Source organism: Podarcis melisellensis, assembly GCF_964234715.1.
Source record: "Podarcis melisellensis genome assembly, chromosome: 6".
NCBI lineage: Eukaryota > Metazoa > Chordata > Lepidosauria > Squamata > Lacertidae > Podarcis > Podarcis melisellensis.
In genome coordinates, this window is record NC_138538.1 from 94,982,303 (window position 1) to 95,002,065 (window position 19,763).

Here is a 19,763-nt window from a genome sequence, read left to right on the forward strand (position 1 = left end):
TAAAACACACTTTCACTTCCAGCAATTCTGCCTATGGTTATTGTGTTGACTTTTGCCCTGGAGATCCGGATTCAAATCTCAGTTTACTTCTGAATTTGAGAGACTCAGGGGTGTCTTACCCATAGAGGCTAGTGGTGCAGGGTGCCAGGGTGCCAAGTTCTGGAGGGTGCCAGGGAAGTGGCGGAGGCTGGATGCGGCACCTCCCGGCATCAGCTTGCTGCCCTCGCCCGCCTCCGCCATATGCCTGGAGCCTCCGTCTGCTGTGGCCACCGTGGCATAAAGCGGCCAGCTGAGCCGGGAGGCACCGCGTCCAGCTTCCGCCTCTTCCTCGCTGGAGGAGCCACCCTCCAGCTGCTGCTGGCCTCCTCCATCCTTGCCGACAGCGCCATCCTCCCTAAAAAACTCTGGGAAGGGGGGGGGCGAATGCTGCGGGTTGCGAACGTGCCTCCCACATGGATCATGTTCGCAACCCAAGGTTCCACTGTATTTTTAATTAAGTGTAATCCAAAAAATGTAAAGTGTGACTATGACAAACACAGCTTTACACATGCACGTATCACAATGGTAGACTCACCATGGAGACATGACCTCCTCCTGCTTCCTGTTGATAGTAAATCTGGGTTTTCTTCTGAATAAAGTGTAGAATGGCATCCTCACAAATACGAGCTCCAACCAAAAGAAATCATGAATGGATTTATTTAAAATAGATTAATCCGGTGGACTTTGTATGTTTAAACTTAATCTGGTTTTACATTAGACCCATTCTGAACCAGAGGGGGCTTTGGGCACTGTCCTGCTCCTGAGTAATGTGCATGAACCCTGATTCTTTGCATATTTGAAATTGCGGCTGCTGCTTGAAAGCAGCTGTTGTGTAATGGGTGGTATGCTGGATGTAGCTGGATGATTGGGTAGGCTTGTTCCAGTCAATATTGTGCTGCCAAGCCTACCTCAAGCGATTGTTGTGAAGACAAAATGGGGAACAGAGAAGCCATGTATCAGCAGATACATTTATAGTGCGATCCTGTACATGTCAGCCTGGATACCTCAGTTGCTTAGAGCATGGTGCTGATAAGGCTAAGGTTGCAGGTTCAATCCGCATATGGGACAGCTGCATATTCTTGGGGTTGGACTAGATGATCCTCAGGATCCCTTCCAACCAGGGATGAAGGTGTTGGGATACTGCCAGGGAGACAAAGGCCATCACTGCCTCCACGTCGTCTCCGGACGTCCATCAATCTCCCGTAGATACAGTATCAGCAATTAGCGGCATGAGCTCCAGAAATAGATTGCCGCATTCCTGGGCTGATGCACACTCTATCAGCAGAATTCACACAGCGAAAGTTGCACAGCTGGAGAGCATATTTACAAGTTTATTCAGCGTTGGTCAGAACAAAGAAAAACATGACCACCTGCTAGCGTGTTCAGGCACCGAGAGAGAGAAACGAAAGCAATAGGAAACATAAACATCCTGTGAACAGGAAATACGCAGACTTTGACTCACATAGCCTGCTCCCTTTTAAGGTGGAACGGAAATATTCTAACAGAAGGAAGGGGTGTGTGGTGCGGGCGGGTTGCCCCAGGTGTCACCACTGAGGGGGGTGACAAAATGCTGGGCGGCACTCACTGCAGGGCCTGCTGTGCGCCAGAGCCATGTGTCTCTCCTGGGAGTGACGCGGTGGCTTGGGCGCCCCGCAGGCTCTGCGCTGCCCCAAATGGTCCACCCGCCACCTTCCCCTCAGCTGTAGGGCGGCTTAGTGGGAGGAGGCAGGCAGACTCCTTGGAGGCCCCACGGAGCGTCCTGCCCTGGCTGGCCCCGGGCACAGAGCGCATGCGCCGCCCCAGGTACCTGATCGGCTTGCTCCACTGCTGCTTCCAACTGTATAATTCTATGTCTACTCAGAAGTAAGTCCTACTGAGATCAGTGAGGCTCATTCAGGTAAGTGGGTATAAGATTGGAGATTTCACATGAAAACCCAATATTCAGGTAACTTGCAACTTGCACACATTTAACTTGTGCTTATTCAGCGTTTTGCACTTGGTAAAATACTTTTCAAAAAGATTATGGGGGGGACTGAAACAGTGCAGGCATCTGGGGCGGGGGAAGACCGGCACCCCCACCTGCCATTGAACCCAATGTGTTTTGACAATACGCGATTTTGACTTATAACACGCTGTTCCTGGAACGTAACCCCTGTGTAAGTTGACAGATGTCTGTACATTCATATTGCTTTAATTTGTGCAAACATTTTAATTGAGGGAGCTGCTGTGAAGGCTCAATAAGGTTGAAAGGTGTGTTTCAAATCAGAAAAAATAACATAGGAAGCTTCCTTATTTTGATTTGGGCCTTGGGTTGTCTCCTCAGAGTTCCAGGTTCACAGTGAGACTCTCCACTAGTGAATCAATATCTTCCTAAACAACAAATCCTCCAAAAGCAAAGTCCCTTGATTAACACAACCCGGGTAAGCAGAAGCCCTTGCGTTTTATGCTGAATTCTTCCCCGTTAATATGAATGGAATTCTAAAGCCATTAAAAAAACAACCAACAGCTTTCACTTGGTTAAAAGGGTTTTCTTTAAAGTGCTTTGAGATAGCAGTGGGGATTCAAAAGATGCACCCCCCAAAAAACCCCACAACCCCGTATTGTTTATAAGCAGTTATTAGCCCCAACAGGTAAGCATACCCTCCAGAGGCAGTATACCTTTGAATGCCAATACTTGGGGGACAGGCGAAGCTGTTATCCTCCTTCCCTGCCTGCGTGGTTCCCCCAAAGAGGATGCTGGACTTTTGATCCTGCGGGGCTTCTCTCCCGTGGCCTCTCTCACTTGCATGCTCAGGGTCACGGAAGGGGCTTTTTTCTTTTTTAAAAGGGAAGCCTCCTTGCACCCCGAAATGTAGCTGTGCATCGCCCTCCCCTCCCCAGCAGCGCTGCACAACCCAGGGGGCGACTAGCAGCCTGAGCGGCGGCGCCAGTGCGCGGCGAAGAAGATGCAAAGGAGGAGGAAGGCGCCGGGAACGGAGACGAGCCCGCTTTCGTGATCGCCTCCTCCGCCTGCCTTGCGTTCCTTTCGGCGGCAGACAAAGAGCCTCCCTCCCTCGCTTCTCCCTCCGCAGCCCGGCCGCATCGCCCAGCGCCCAGAGCCCCGCTTCTGGACCAGGGAGCGTCTCCGGCGCCCGCAGCCTCAAGATGGCTTTCGCTCGCCTCTGCATCTTGCTCTCTTGCTGCTACTGCTGCGGCCGCCTCGCCGCCGCCGCTGCCGGGGCCGCCGCCGCTGCAGCCGCCGCTGCCGCCGCCGCCGCGGGGCCGGCCGAGGCGGACGGCGACCCTTCCAAGGAGATGGAGTGCAAGCTGAAGAGCATCACGGTGTCGGCGCTGCCCTTCCTGCGGGAGAACGACCTGAGCATCATGCACAGCCCGTCGGCCTCCGAGCCCAAGCTGCTCTTCTCGGTGCGCAACGATTTCCCGGGCGAGATGGTGGTGGTCGACGACCTGGAGAACACCGAGCTGCCCTACTTCGTGCTGGGTGAGTCCGGCCCGCCCGGGCGGCCTGCGGGCCGAGCAGCGCCAGGACGGCCTCCTCCCCTCGCCCGCCCCCCGACCACTCGGCCTCAGCTCCGCGCCGAGGCCGGCAGAGCGCGCCCAGCGAGGTGACCTTTCCCCAGCCTGGCCGGCGCCGGGCTTCCAGGGGCCCTCGCCCCGGCCGGCTGGCTCTGCCGGCAACCCTTCCCCGCAGAGATGGCGCGGACCTCGGCGCCTTGCCACCTGAGCGGCGGCGGCGGCGGCGGCGGCGGCGAGGGGGGTCGCGTGAGGCAGCTCGGCTCCGCCACGGGGCCCAGCGGGCGGGAGGCGCCGCTGCGCTGCCGCTTTTCCCGGGTGGCGCTTGCGGGTCGTTCCCGGAGCGAGAGCGGAGGCTGCGGCAGCTGCTTCTCCCTCAGCCGCCTTTCCCGACGGGAAAAGCAGCCGCCTCCTGAGGCCATCTTGCTCCGTATTGCCCACACGGACTGGCAGCGGCTCTGCAGGATTTCAGGCGAGGGAGTCACTCCCAACAGCCCTCCCTGGAGAGGCCGGGGATTGAACGTGGGCCTCCTGCTTGCCAGGCCAGCCAAGCAGGGCGGGGCCTACCTGCCCCCAGTGCAGCACCTGGAGGGAGCAGGTGGGGCCTCAGCCCCCCTCGGAAAGAGCACCTGCCACCCCTTCCAGTCTCTGGGCGGCTTGAGGAATGAGCTTGGGCCTGCCCAGCGGGTGCTGCCAGTGGCCAAGGCGGCCTGCCATGCTCAGTTGCATGCTTGCCCAGAGAGGCAGGGATGCTGTGCCCAGGCAGCCGGCCAGTGCGCTGCCACTTGAGCTGCCATTTGTCTGCCTGCTTGGGGCCAGAGGGGGAGTTTGGGGAAGAGAAGGTGGTGCCTCTGGTTACAGCAGCACAGAGGCTTCAGCACCAAGGGCTCCAAATCTCCCAGTGGCGGTTGCTTGTCCTTAGATGCAACTAGGTCTCCTCTCCTGGAACATCCTGAGGTGCTGATCTCTGATACTAGCCATAGAAGCCAAGCAGGTTTCTTTTATCTATCTATTTATTTGTTTCACTGTTTGGTGACATATGGCAGCACGAGAGTTTCCAGAGCATATTCCAGAGTCTAAAAATGCACCACCGTTATTGCAATGGCGCAAAGGCCTAACCAGGTAACATTTAACACAGGTCTGAAAAGCCTGAGGGGGTTGGAGGAGCAGGTTTCTACCAGGTTCCAGTAGGACAAAGGCAAACCTCTGGGAGAGAGTTCAAAAGCTGAGCTGCCACCACATAAAAGGCCCAGGCGTCCTTGAGGTTTCCTTTCTGAGTGCTGCAGGAGATGTGCACCCATGCTAGGAGCCTTTTGTGCATGCAATAGCAGGTTACATTTTCTCAAATTCCTCAATAAAATGTGCGCATTCTGGTGAGTGAACATCTGAGATATGACTTGGATTATTAAGTCTCAGGTTTTGACCTGAATTTTCAGGGATTTAGCTTTAAGAGTTCAGGGAAAGCCACAGAATCTCAGGGCGAGGAGGCAACTGAAGGCAGCATGCTATTTTCAGCCTGGCTTGAAGGCTTTTGCTATTCACTTCTCCTCCATGTCAGTCACCTCAGGCACCAGAAGCCCCTCAGGCACCTTGATGTTATAGGTGCAATCCTATGTCATCCTCTCTAGGTGACCTAGGTTTGGGAATGTAATGCTACCAGACTCAATCCCCTTTCAGCTGTCAGCAGCACCTTTGCGGCCAAACATGACCTGATGCTTGCAATCATGATTTTAAAACAAGCAGAACCTAAATGTGGGAGGATAATTTTCATTGAGATTGGATTGTGTAGGAGGGTGAACCCTTTCCTCCCTTCCTGAAGTCCCAGCGAGGTCCCAATATTTTACTTAGCAGGAATGCCTTTGTCATCACTTCCAGGCTTGCACCAGCCATATGCATTCCTTTTGGACTCAGCTTCATGGAAACACTGTTTTTGACAGAGATTGGCTCCACTTGGGAGCTCTACTCAAGAGTTCCTGAGTGGACCCAATCCCTGCAGTGATCTGCAAGTCCGACTGGGGCTAATTTGGCCTGTGAGTTAGATGTTCCTCATTGCCCAAACTCATTGCTATAGTGCCTCATTCTGCATTGGATAGCATTTTGGGGTTGCATGCCAGTTGTGTGTATGCCCAAGACAAAAGTGGGCATCTCCACCTGCACACACAAACCTCACAATGCATGCACGCATGTGTACATGTAGCACACGCATGGTCATACAGAGGAGGATTTTAACCTACAGCTTCCTCATCTAGGTCACTGTGCCACACTGGGTCAATGCAACATGGTATGAGCATTGTTAAAATGTGTTTCTCATGCAGCTTGTGCATTATTTGAAGGAAAATATGTAAATCTCTCATCTCAGGACCCAAAACAAATATATGTCAATTGCTCATTTACGGAGCTAAAAATGATTATCAATCTTATAAGCAAAGTAGAATTTAATTGTGCAGGCTGCTATATTTGTTTTTTTATGATATCAGTACATAACCCCCACTCATCCTGTCAACAATCTAATTCTCCCTACATAATTATTACAACACTCTCCAATCATTTACATGCAGCTCACCTTCTGCCTGTATGACTCATGCATCCATCAAAACTTCAGTATCGTCTACATTACATGGTCCTTCCACATGTGCCTTATCTCCCGCATGCAAATTATATAAAGATATGCAAAGTCCTGTTGTTGTTGTTTTTCTTCTTATTGCCTCATGTGCAACTGTGTGTCCTCCCTCCACACCTTAAAGTTCTACTGTCCAAAAATACTGCCAGATGTGTTGCATTCTAACAACTTAACCCTATCTAGCATAGCTATTGAGATGTTCACTATCATATATACTTGATCCACACTTAACGCTGAAACACAGACCAATGTGCTTCTCCCTGTGTTTGTTTATTTTAGACTACAGGTTGATCAAGTGAGTCCCAACCTGCAAAGTGAAGTGCTACCTAGTTTTATCACTTCTCTTTTTTTGTCCTAGTTTAGGAGTCTGGAGTATGTAGGGTTTTTTTTGGGGGGGGGGGGGAGAAAACAACGAAAGAAAGTAAAGAGAGAGAGAAAAGAGCCATCCAGAGAAGATATGTGACAAAGGATAGTGAAGGAAAGAGCAGTGGCTTCTTAGTTTAACTCTCCATCATCCACCCCATAACCCCTCATCAGCTCTAGAGCTAGCCAGCTAGCAAGGGACTGATTTGGAGGAGATCTTCTATTTATTCCACGTAAGATCCTACAGGTCTGTGATTCTCTGAGGGCCTACATCAAAGTGACCCTAGTTTTTACTGCCAGTCTCCTAATTTTTGACACCTGGCCTTGGCAAACACTACATACATACATATGTAGAGAGTTTTATTTGTATGCCACCTTTCCGTTAACAGTTCAAACCACGCTCAAGGTGGCACACAACACTACAAATTTACATAATTACAAACATAAAACGTAGTCATAAACAATAAATAAAGCATCAAAAGTACAGAACCAAATTAAACGATGTCCACGTGAATCACAATAATTTCTAAGATTATGATACAAAAATCGATAACAGCAACAATCTGCCTCCCCAAACCCCTAACCAATAAAAATAGCTTAACCCAACTCACTCTTATTTTGGCTTTTGGGGAGATGTTTGGGATGCCTTTAAAAATATTTCTTCATGAGCTCATGGATGCAATAGAGTTCCTCTTCTTCATATTTCTGCCTACTTGCTTCAGTTTCTAGGTTGTGGAAAATGCATTTTTTTTGTTTTTTAAAAGATTTTTATTAAGTTTTTCAAAACAATAGTAAAAAACAGACAAAAATAAAGAACAAGGATAGTTTCAATCCCCTTTTTTTCTTTTAACTTACTTTCCCGACTTCCTCATACCTCCCCTCTCTGTATTCCAATTTCTATTTTATTAGTTCAGCAAATCCTTTCCCTTAATTTTCGTTTAATTTTTTGCCCTTCTTTTCTTATTACTTATCAATTCCAGCTGGAAACCACATAATTTCTAAACCAACATCATTCTAACATTCATTAATTTTGCAATGTTTCTTGAGATAGTCCTTAAATTTCTTCCAATCTTCTTCCGCTGTCTCTCTCCCCTGGTCTCGGATTCTACCTGTCATTTCTGCCAGTCCCATATAGTCTATCACCTTCATCTGCCATTCTTCCAAGGCGGGTAGATCTTGTGTCTTCCAATACTTTGCGATGAGTATTCTTGCTGCTGTTGTAGCATACATAAAGAATGTTCTGTCCTTCTTTGGCACCAATTGGCCGACAATACCCAAGAGAAAGGCCTCTGGTTTCTTCAGAAAGGTATATTTAAATACCTTTTTCAGTTCATTATATATCATTTCCCAGAACGGCTTAATCTTTGGGCACGTCCACCAAAGGTGAAAGAAAGTACCTTCATTTTCTTTACATTTCCAACATTTATTATCAGGTAAGTGGTAAATTTTTGCAAGTTTGACTGCGGTCATGTACCACCTATAAATCATTTTCATAATATTCTCTCTTAGGGCATTACATGCCGTAAATTTCATTATGCCCTAAGAGAGAATGAAATTTACGAAAATGCATTTTGACCACAGTGCGCACCCATGGAAATCCTTGCAGATGGGCAAAGAATGCCAAAGTTTCTTTTAAATGTACCTTTTTCAAACAATCATGATTAGTTTACTCAGCACATCCTGTTTCAAAAGCCAGCTCAGTACAGGCTGCTTCAGGTAAATTAATAGAGCATACAGCAGCTGGAGAAGCCTGAAGTGCTGGTGGTTTATATGATTCTAATGAGACTTAGCCCAGGTTCGGAAAACATGCGGTGTCAGTGTGGTGCAGGAGCAAAAAGGCTGGGTTTGGAGCAAAACAAATGTGAGCTTCCATAGACTCCTACAAGTCCATACACTCCTACATTTCCACTAATCTGGCCTCCTGGTTGGTTTAATCCGGCCCCTGCAGCAGCTCCCTAAAATCCTTAAAAAACTTTGCTTTGCCAATCCTAAAAAAGCTCAACAACTTCAATCCTTAAAAAAGGTGAACAATTCACTTCACTTCATCAAATCTGGCCCTCTTTGAAAAAAAGTTTGGACTAAGGCAAAGTGTGATGTGCAAACCAGGCCACTGTGCAGTAATAGTGAAACAGATAAAAACAAGACAAAAACCACAAAAAATAGTTTTACTAATACCTGCTTATTCCTAGCCACAGAATGCTATTTCAAGCCAAAGTTTTATAGTACTTCTGGAAAATATAAAGCTCAGGTATTGATGGCTCGCCACAAGAAATTAGTTTCACAAGCGTATAGCAGTTACTGAAAAGAGCACGGCATGTGCTTGTTCAAATATGCAGATATGAAATGGTTGAAACATAAATTATGAATCAGCTAAAATGGCTTAATTGTAAAGAATATTTAATTATAATAATTATTACTATTAGAATTCATATACTGCCTTTCATTATATTGCTAAATGTCCCTATGTATGTGAGGTTTTTTTCTTTGCAGAGGTATATTAGTATACAGCTGTTACTAGTCCCTTGTGGTCTATGAAACGTGTCTTTGTTGGTGGGTGTATGGGGGGGGAGGGAAAAGAGAGAGCTGAGGTTGTGAAATGTACATGGTAAATATAGACAGAGCAGATTGTGCTAGTGCTGGCTCATGCAGAGTTGGCATAAGGCAAGCTCCCAAACAACCGAATCAAATTCCTGCCTCCCCACCCCACCAAAAAACTCCTACTTCATCCCTACATTTTAATATTCCTCTGGGCTTCCACACAGAAGTTTGTGCCCATGACTCAGTTGCAGCGATGGGGTGGCTGTAAATTGGGCTCTTGGCGCATTTGCTACAGTCTCTGCTGCAGAAAGACCTGGTGAGGTTGCCATGGCAACACACAGCGGAGGCCTGTGCTATTCAGGCCAAGGTTTTCCCCACTCACAATGCCAACCCATGGGGGCATAACTGGAGTCTCAATACAGTTTAGGATAAACCACCAACAATTTCTTCTCTCCCCTCCCAATCTGTACTTTTTCAGCCTCCTGAACTTTTAGGTGTGTGAGAGAACAGAGGAAACCCAGATCTTGGAGTATGTGTAAAATCTTAAGAGGGTTGCTGTGATAATTGCATGTATGTAAATAGCTTGATTTGTAGCTGTTCATTATTTATTTTCAACTGTTTAACACAAACATGACATGGTGCTTGCTCGGTGGGGTTATAACGTTGAAAAGAAAATGAATGATAAACATGGTGCAGAATGAGAGGAGAGCTCTCAACGATGGAGATGCAGGACTACAGAGAAGAGATAACTAAATGTGCCATAGAGGAAAGGTTTGGGGAGAAGGGAATGTTGTGGTGGGCAGGAGGAAGCTGATCTAGGCACAGGAGCATTGTAATTGGAAGACACAGGTGGGAAGGGGCAAGAAGGTCGTGAGAAATAAGACATAGAAGGTCCAGGGCAGTAGCCCCAAAATTTCTGATAAAAAGTGGGTCACAATTTTGTTGCATTGAAACTGGTGGCATGCTTACACATGAAAAGATAAGTGAACGTTGCTCTCCTTCCCTCAGGCAAACTTCCTGATTGGAAGGCGGCAAACCTAGAATCGAGAACCCCCTCCAAGAGTAGGTGCTTCTACATCTCTGGATCTGGAGTGTTCAGGTGAGCTGAATCACACCAGATACAGAGATAGGATAGACTTCTCACCCTCCCGGCAGAGGCCAACTGGAAGGAGGCAACAGAAAAGACCTCTGCAAGATAGCCATCACCCCCTTGTTAACTGAATGCGCAGAGAGGAAGTGAGATCATGCATGCTGGTATGCCCTTGACATGGGTGCCCCTGCTGATCTCCCCTCAGCTTCCATATGTTCAGCATTAGTGTGAAAGGGGCCTATGGGTGTACAGTTGTGTGTGAGGCTGTCCATGGGGCAATCAGTATTTCTGATCACACAAGGGAGAGCTGTGAGCATAGTGCATCATTTCTAGAGACACTTTTCACACTAACACTGATTGCACAAACATGAAGTTATGCTTTGTCCTTCTGCTTGTACAGTGAATGCTTTGTGTTCGTGTGTAACCTAAGTATAGACTTTTATTCCTATCATGCAGAGTTCCAACAGGCAGGCTCTTTTGTATGTTGGCTTTTTTGGCACTCAGGAGCCATCACAATTTAATTATTTGTTGCGGGCAGCTTACCATTGTGCCCTGACATACATTTTAGGAATTACTAGCATGGGAGCTAGAATTCGGTACAGCAATAAACAAGGATTTAGTATATGCTCAGAGGAACACTTTTATTACTTCTTCACATTGCTGAAGGTTCTGAAAAAAGCTGTGGACAGATTCCTAGTCAACCTTGATTGATCATTAATCAATATTCATTGTTAGTGGCCAAGCCACTAAGGATGATAGCATATAGCTTAGAAAAACATGTACGAGTGAATGTAATAACCTTTATGTATTTAGTTTTGCAGTGCCTTTGAACAGGAAAAAGATGGAGCGAAACTAGATTGTTGCTCAGTTGATGCGGGATCCATATCAAACAGCCTCTGAGCACTTGGGCCTTTGGAGTCTGATGGGATTAATTCAATTCATAACAAGGAAGGAAGAGGTTGTATCTGTGTATGTTGTTAACCTCTGTTAGGAAGAGGGCAGTTTAATTGGTGCAAAAGGCATCTGGGTTCATATTTGCAGCCTTAGACCTCTCCATCCTATATAAAGAGAAACTGTGATTTGAATAGGTATGTTGGGCTGTGTAGAAAGGAAACTGACCTGATCTACCAAAGGTAAAAGCAGAAAGGGTTGGAGCTGAATATAGGGAGCTATTCAGCAGACAACCACAATGCTGGCTGTTCCTAGAACTCTCCATTTAATTACACTGTGTTGTTTTCCTCTCTCACACACCTCAAGATGGGCAGGCAAGAAAAAAAGTTCTTAAGTCTTCTCAAGCAAATTTTCAGCTCAGTGTTCTCCTCCCAAGCTGCTTACAAGATATGGGGGCCCCATGCACTTTCTCCTGCAAGTGGGAGAGCATCAGAGAGTATGTGCATGCAGGTTTGAGTTGAAAAACAACTGGAGAGGAAAGGGTTACAAGAGAAAGGGCTAAGACGCTTCTCTTCCTGCCACTCTCCCACTCTCAGTTGCAGCCTCCAAGACTGCTTCACAACACACACTGTTTGGGGGAAGTAACACACAATTCCATGTCATGTTTATCTGGTGAGGTCCTGAAAGTAGACTCTTTTGAAGTTAGATTTGCAGCAGTGTTGCATCAGCAATAGCCAGGCCTCCAGATGCCTGGCCCTATTTCTTCCTGAAGGCTCTCCTTAGAGTATCTGAATACCAGTTGCTGGATACCACAGAAGACGAGAGTGTCCTTGGACTTGAATCCTGTTTGCTGGTTTCCCACTGGCATCTGGTTGGCCATTGTGAGGATGCTGGACTAGATGGGTCATTGGCCTGCTCCAACAGACTCTTCTTATGTTCTTAAAGTACTTCCATCTCCTCTTGGCTAGAGTTCTTAACCCTGGAGAGGTTCCGAGTGGTTACAGCGAAAGTATTTGATCCCCTGCTAAATTTGCCCATTTGCATTCTGTTGTTATTCTGTCTCTCACAGCTACAATAAACCTACCATTAAAATTATAGACTGGTCATTTCTTCGTCAGAGGGCAAACAGGCAAATTTAGCGGGGGACCAAATACTTTCCCCCCCTCATTGTAGGTGTGTCTTATGGTTCCTGAAAATCGACTCAACTTGAACCCTCTTACATGTCTAGTCCTGAAGTTGTAGGGATGACTCTCGAAGCGTGTATCTTTTGCAGTAGCATCCTAAGAATGAGAGCTGAATTTTTGCAGCCAGAGAGCTCCACATCTGTGGCAGCTGGTGACTTGTCTTTTTGGCTCAGGTTTTCAGCATTTCTGTGTAAGGATGTCAGTACACCATCATTTTCATCTGAGAACTTGCTAGTGATAAGGATTCACAGGTGTTGCAGTTGGGGCAAGGTGGTTGCTGGCTGACCCTGGCCGGGAAATTCTTGCTGGACTTGCAGTTGCTGTGTCCTATCGATGGGCAGACAGTTTTGGAGACCGTGTCTGCATTACCAGTTCCATCAGCAAGACGGTCTGTATAAGAGTGCCTTTTTGGCAGTGGAATAGCAACCTCAGAGGGCTTTCCTGGTGTCTTCTCTGTGGTCTTTTTCATGCCAGGTGAAAAAGGTGAAGACCTTATTTTTCACCCACACTTTTAAACTACTGTATGTTTTAAAGTAATATTTGCTGTCTTATTTGTAAGCTACCCAGAAAATATTTATCAATGGGAGGCTATATCAATTTAATAAATACTATTAGTACTAAGAGTAATATCCAGAGGACTGTTAGTCATTTGCAGCAAAAACATAGCAACACTTTGTCTAGGAAGTTCATTGTGAAGAAGGCAAACAGCCCTGATGTTGCTTATTAGTAACTATGTTCCCAAAATTTAGCAGAGTAATGTGGGACCCCGGCACAGTGTAGCAGTGAATGAACTGCTCAGATAATATGGAGAATGTGTGCAGTTTTCAAGCCTCTAATGGGATGTACTACCTAGGCCCTTCTGAGTTATTTTAGTCATATGTTCCACATTCACAGGGATGCGTATTCTTGGGAAGCTATATTACTAATTCCATATTTTGTGCTTTTTCTGTGGCTAGGCAGATTGCAGGATCTACACAAGTATGTTTAATTCAATCAACATATTCACAATTTATGCACAAGATTAGTTGAACCCCTCTCTTTCCATAATTCATTGCAGCTTGGAGATTAAAATACATGGCACATCTGTCACCATGTAATGAATGCACCAAGTGATTAGGCTATCATATGATAATTGCAATCATCACCTGGCGCTTATGGCTCATTTAATGGTTTTCTTTGGTAGGAAGCAATTAAGAGACTGGAATTGTCAAACCAGGAAATGCTATGCAGGCTTAGCTTTCCTTTGAACAATGAAATGTTGCCCTAATTGCATACCACCTGAGGTTTTTTTTATGTCCTGTATTCCTATACTTGTGCTCTGCAGGTCTCTCTAGAGCAGAAATCACACCCCAGCTCCAGTTGTCTCTCAGTTTGCTAGCAAACACTGGTTGGACTTGAACTTTTATGGCTGTGTTTTGATTTTTAACACCCTATTATGATAATCAACTTAATTATGGGAAGTTTCAGGCACTAATCCAAGTGGCAGTAGGTTGCACTGGGGGTGACAAAGACCCTCGGAGCTAGGAAACTCTGGAGGAGACAGCAGTTTCTGCCACACCAGCGGCTGCCACCACACAGGGGCTGGTGATGTTGTGAGCTTAGACAGCAGCTGAACATTTAACAATCTACAACATGGAAAGCTGCCAGAATTCAAATTAGTGGTTATCCTCAATTCAAACAAGCAAATTCAAGGACACATTCTAGTAGCTCAATTTATATTTGCTGCCAGAGAATTTCAAGGTTGTTTGGGTTTTATTCCTTTAATATTACCGTATATTTCTATAAAAACATACTTAAGGCAATGTACAAAAGAGCAACAACAATTTAAACATGCAAAACAATACACAAATCTTCTTTATTTATGTAGTGCAATATTTCAAAATTTGTATGTTGTTGTTGTTTAGTCATTTAGTCATGTCTGACCCCATGGACCAGAGCACGCCAGGCACTTCTGTCTTCCACTGCCTCATGCAGTTTGGTCAAACTCATGTTGGTAGCTTCAAGAACACTGTCCAACCATCTCATCCTCTGTCGTCCCCTTCTCCTTGTGCCCTCAATCCTTGTGCCCTCAAAAATTTGTACTGTATATCAATTTCTATTTTAAAACGTCTCTTAATACAAGTCATTTCCCCACTTTAACATGGGGAAAGCGAGCTCAGAAGTAACTGCAGTCTTGTTCTTACGTTTCACTGCATATGGCTTGGGGAAGGGGTTTCAACAAACAAACCCTTCTCTATTTCTTTTCTGCCTTCACATTCAGCAGTGGGACATATGTATGCTCTCTTGTGGAACAGATGATTTGTTCTGGGTTGGTATAGGTGAGGGAAAAAAGTATTATATGTTTAAGAAAGAGAAGACAGGTGTATTTGCTGGCGAACACTGTACATAAAGTTCAACCAATCGGATTTGTCTGTTTGACTATACTGTTTTGTTATCAACCTGGAGGATCTTGTTGAATGGGCAGTTTATTTATGTAAAACAACAACAACACATAAATAAACAAACATATAAGTGAATCAGGGCAACAGTAGCCAATTCGGAGTAAAGGCAATTTATACAGAAATTACTATCCTTGCTAGGAATCAGCTTTATTTGCTCTCAGGTGACTTTGTCAAATAGCCAAATCCAGTTGGCAAAGTTGGCAGGAACAGGGACCAAGCAACGGGAACTCACCCCATCGCAGGGATTCGAACCGCCGACCTTCTGATCAACAAGTCCTAGGCTCTGTGGTTTACCCACAGCGCCACCCACGTCCCTAGCGCCACCCGCATACCTCCTGCCAACCTAGCAGTTCGAAAGCATGTCAAAGTGCAAGTAGATAAATAGGTACCACTCCGACGGGAAGGTAAACGGCATTTCCGTGCACTGCTCTGGTTCGCCAGAAGCGGCTTAGTCATGCTGGCCACATGACCCGGAAGCTGTACGCCGACTCCCTTGGCCAATAAAGCGAGATGAGTGCCGCAACCCCAGAGTTGGCCACGACTGGACCTAATGGTCAGGGGTCCCTTTACCCTTAACCTTTAATTGGCAAATTAGACTTGTGACTCCGAAATGGTGGATATTTTTGCTTCTTAAGTAATTAAGAAAGGACACAGGTCAGTATGAAAAGAAGCATAAAGAAAGAGGAGGAAGAGGAGGAAAAAAGAAAGGGATGAAAAGAAGATCAGTTAAGAACTAATGAAACTCCCCAAGCTTAAGTCCAGAAACAAATCAACACGCTTCCTCTAAATAAAAGTTTTTGGAGAAAGATCTTCTTGAGCAATGAGTTCCACCATCGCTTCTTTCACTGCTCAGTCACAGGGGAATTGTGAGACTTGCAACAGCAGGGTCTAATTTGCTAAACACCAAATAAGCAAACACTGAATAAGGAAGAAATATATAATCCTGAGCTAGATTATTAAAGGCAAATGAACTAGATGAAGGCGAATTAAGCTTAATACAATGCTCCACTTCATGAAAAGAAAAGAAAAAAAACAACAACCAGCAACATGAGGGCAACTCTAGTACACTTGCACAAAGCCAACACCTTTTGTCAAGGCCACATTTCAGAAATGGAAAGGTTGGAAGAGGGCTTATGTGCGCAAGAGGCTGGCACAGGGTGCCACTGCAGGTAGAGTGTGGGAGTAGCGCTGTTGGCAGTCAAAGAAGGAGAAAAAAGAGAACCTAATATAGGGAATTCTGTAGGTACTGTGCCATAGAGAACCATGATATTAATTAGGGATGGATGCAAATGTGGGAGTCCATGGAGTTCTCCTGAAAGGCACCAGCCAGTGCCTACAGCTCAATACCAGGCAACTTCCCTGGCCACACAGCACCAGGCTCTAGCACTGTGGCACCTGCCAGCTGGCCTTAATTAACTTCAACTTTCACCAGCTACTTTTACTGACCTGCTCCTACTTGAGCCATTGCTCTCTGCTGAGAGGGTTTGGCTCCCACAAGGCCAGATCCTTAAGGCTATAAAGAACTGCTGGTTGGAAGCATTGCAGTGAATTGAACGTACTTGACAACGGCGACGGGCTGTCTGTAGCTCTGTGAGGGCAATGCAAGAAGGTGACATGAGGAATTAACCTGTCCTCCGAACATCCACCAAAGTGACAGTAGAGCAGGAAACAGGGAATAAATAACACACACACACCTGTCCAGAGAAAGTCCTTCTTTGCATGACATTGTAAAATTAAGAGGTGCTCTTAGTTTTGTTGATAATTAGGGTTACCACTTAAAAAAACTTTTATTTTTAGTTATGAGATTTTAATGTCAGCCGATTTAAGGAAATTAATAATTTCTTGGCACTATGGGAAAGCTTCAATTGTGTGTGTTTCAGGCTGCACTGAACCAAGCACTGAAAAATAAAATCCCTTTAGTCTGCTGGTGTTACTCAGAGTAGGCTCACTGAAATCAATGGACGTTACTAGTAACAAGTCCATTAATTTCAATAGGTGTATTCTGAGGAGGAGTGAGATGAATACCACCCTGGGATTGGGTGTGTGTATGTGCAAGTGAAAGAGAGAGAGAGAGAGAATGGAACCTGATTGATTAGGCCATGGAAGGTTTGGGGGTTTGGGGTATTTTTGCGTTTTGAAGAGCTCCTGTCAGACAATGTCTGTTTGCGCTTAAGTCAGAATTGGTGCTTTGCAACAGACCTTGCTGCTCTAAATATTTTACACCTGTCTTCACCTTTGGAATGCAACTTGTGGCCTGCCTTATTTGCACTGGCATTTGTCTGCAGAGATCTCATTGATAATATTCTGGTTAAGCAGAATTGAATCTGGTATTCCTGGATACTTAAGCAAATGCAAACTTGTCCTTTAATGTATTATAAGAGTACAATTTGAAATTACTTAAGATAGTCAAAATTGCAGGCTGCTGAATCTTCCTTACAAGCTTTTCCTGCAAATGCAGAGGACAAGGGGTGCTCTAGTCTGCTGCCTGCTTCCTCATTATTTTCCCTTGCTACTGGGCAGAAGAATTCTTTTTGTTCTGCAAGGGAGCCCTTTGGTTCCTTGTCATCCCCCCATGCAATTTATTTTTGTAAGGGAGTGAATGCAGCAGTACAGGCTATCCACAAGCACGCATTAGTATCTCAAGCTGAGTAGCCAGGGGTCAAGCTGCACATTGAAGGACTCTTAGATTACCGGTATAACCTGTGTTGGAGTTGGGTATAAAACTGCAGGATAAGAAACTGGGTGGCAGCGGTCAGGTTATTGTTGCTGCACTAACGCTCCTGCTTGCCTAGCTGGTAAAGCATGAACTCAAGCAATTAACACAATGAGTAACAGTGCCTCTTATGAAGTGGACTGTCGCCAGTGAAAGCGTCTGCCACAATAATTTTTTTAGCCTTTAAAGTGCCTCAAGACTTTTGCCTCTGAAAAACAGAATGCAGAATTATTGATGGGGGGTGGATGAGAACCATCAGCCAGATTGTGCATGGAAGAAACACCAGAATTTCCTGACGCAAAATAAAACATGCAAATAAAATTACACACACACACACACACACACACACACTGGTGCAGTATGGACATTTTTATTTATTTACAGTGTGCATTAAACACACTTTAACTTAAGTTCTCTGGGTGATGTACAACATGTAATAAATACAGTCAAAGCATAAGAATGCAAAATACAGTTATTTAAAACATGTCTTTAAGTATTAAGACAGTCGGTATAAAAGAGAGAAAACTAAAACCGTACCAGCAGCATATAATTACAGTCTGAAATATTACAGGAGTAAAATGGGCAAATCCATGTAGTTAAGAGGCACTATGTTCACCATTGCCATTATTTCCCAGAGACTGGCCATGCCCATCCTACCCAGTTCATGAGCTTTCCAGAGCACCTGGGTAGCCATTATCGGAGAGGGGCTCTAATCTAGAGGAGGAGAGTTGCAGTTCGTTAGAGAAAAATCAGAAAATTCATCTTAAATTCCATTGATTTCCATGGGACTGAAGCATAACAAATATTCTCTAATTTGATGCCAGGGCACTGGATTACATACATGAGCTTCTGGTGCGATTCAGATAGGGAATTCTGAATGGTACAAACTGGGTTGAAATAACCAGCCATATCTGCAAAAGGGTGAGGTAGGTGAGGTGGTCCATGGTCATGGCCTGCTTAGGGTCCCCAACTAGATTTAAGATGGATAAAAGAAAGTACTTTATGCATGTGTAGTCAAACTATGGAACTTGCTCCTTCAGGAAGCATAATTTTAAAAGACAAATTCGGGGAGGCGATGGCTATAAAGGGCTACCAACCGCGATGGCCATGCTCTACCTCCACAGTTGAAGGCAGCAATTTTTACGAATATCAGTTGAGGAAACCATGAGAAGGGAGAGTGGTCTTGTGCTTATGTTTTTCCTTGCTTGTTTCCCTCAGGCATAGGGTTGTCCACTGTGAGAACAAGGGGCTGGACCAGACGGGCCATTGGCCTGATCTGGAAGGGCTCTCCTGTTCTTCTGTTCATATCCACCACAAGGGAATGAAGGTGATGCAAATCATGGGAGAGAGAGAGATAAAACTTTATTCGCATTAGCCAATGGCCATATCAACAATAAAACACTACAGTATATGCAGAAAAGGAAATTTGATATAAAAGCACAATCTAAAGTCCTGAATCAGCAGTCAGAGGTCCTTATTCTGATTGCCCCTGCTATGAACCTAACAACCTTTGCTGTTATCTGCTCATTTTGATCTGATAGAAGAAAGGACATTGTGGCAGTGGTTGAGCGCCCTGGGATGGTTAGTAGGAGTGGGGTGATGATCTCATTCCTCAGGTCTTTGTAGAGAGCGCAAGACAGGAGGACGTGTGCTGCTGTTTCGGTGCGACCATCTCCACAGGGACAAAGACGTTTCTCAGGCGGGATCTTTTGGAATCGACCCTCAAGTACCGCAGAAGGCAAAACATTCAGTCTTGCAAGTGTAAAAGCACGTCTGTAGTTTGGGATAATAAGTTTGTGCAGATATGGGGCCAGAGAATCAAAATGGAGAGGTGAAAACTGAACATACCAAGGGCAGAATTTCCTTATAGTGGCCAGGTTGTTCTGATGCTCGGTATCTTTTAGACTGTTTGCTTTAGTGGGGCCCATAGTGAGTAGGTGTTGTGGGGATAGGCCACAAGAGTGAAGTTTTTGACAGACGGTTTTAAGCCAGGCACTTTTATGGGAGTCTTGAAGTACTAGGGATAGTAAACCGGGGGGGATTTGAGTTTAGGCAGAGCCAGAAGTTAAGAGTTCTTTGCCAAGTCCATACTTCTACTGAAGTGAGACTTACCTCCAGTCTCAATGATGTGTTTGGGATGCATGGCGGTACAGAAAAAAATCTGCCTTAGAAACTTTGAATGAACAGCTTCCAAAGTGCTAAGGTGGTTACCAGTCCAAATCTGAGCCATGGGCTGGATTGTTTTGTTCAGGTTCCCCCATCAGGGCACAGGAAACTGGCCTTGTGGGCGCATTACACTTTGGAAGGGGGCATGCAAGGGAAGGACTGACCCTAGCCTGCTTGTTCCAAGTCTTGCCTGTAGTCTAGCATT

At 45.6% G+C, this 19,763-nt stretch overlaps 1 protein-coding gene and 1 long non-coding RNA gene across 3 annotated transcripts in view; both read left to right on the forward strand.

Moving 5' to 3' along the window:
* Positions 1–431: 431 nt before the first annotated feature.
* Positions 432–3,113, forward strand: LOC309372036. The gene is made up of 3 exons (XR_014169386.1): positions 432–803; positions 2,363–2,459; positions 2,867–3,113. It is a non-coding gene; the product is annotated as an uncharacterized lncRNA (long non-coding RNA).
* A 34-nt stretch (positions 3,114–3,147) lies between these two features.
* ASTN1 (astrotactin 1) overlaps positions 3,148–19,763 on the forward strand; it is a 196,849-nt gene continuing 180,233 nt past the window's right edge. The window contains exon 1 of one of the 2 annotated variants that reach the window (XM_081915031.1): positions 3,148–3,520. In XM_081915031.1, the coding sequence (XP_081771157.1) occupies positions 3,184–3,520 (337 nt within the window). In that variant the 5' untranslated portion in view covers positions 3,148–3,183. The remainder of the gene's footprint in view (positions 3,521–19,763) is intronic. The other variant, XM_081915030.1, reaches the window with a different exon arrangement.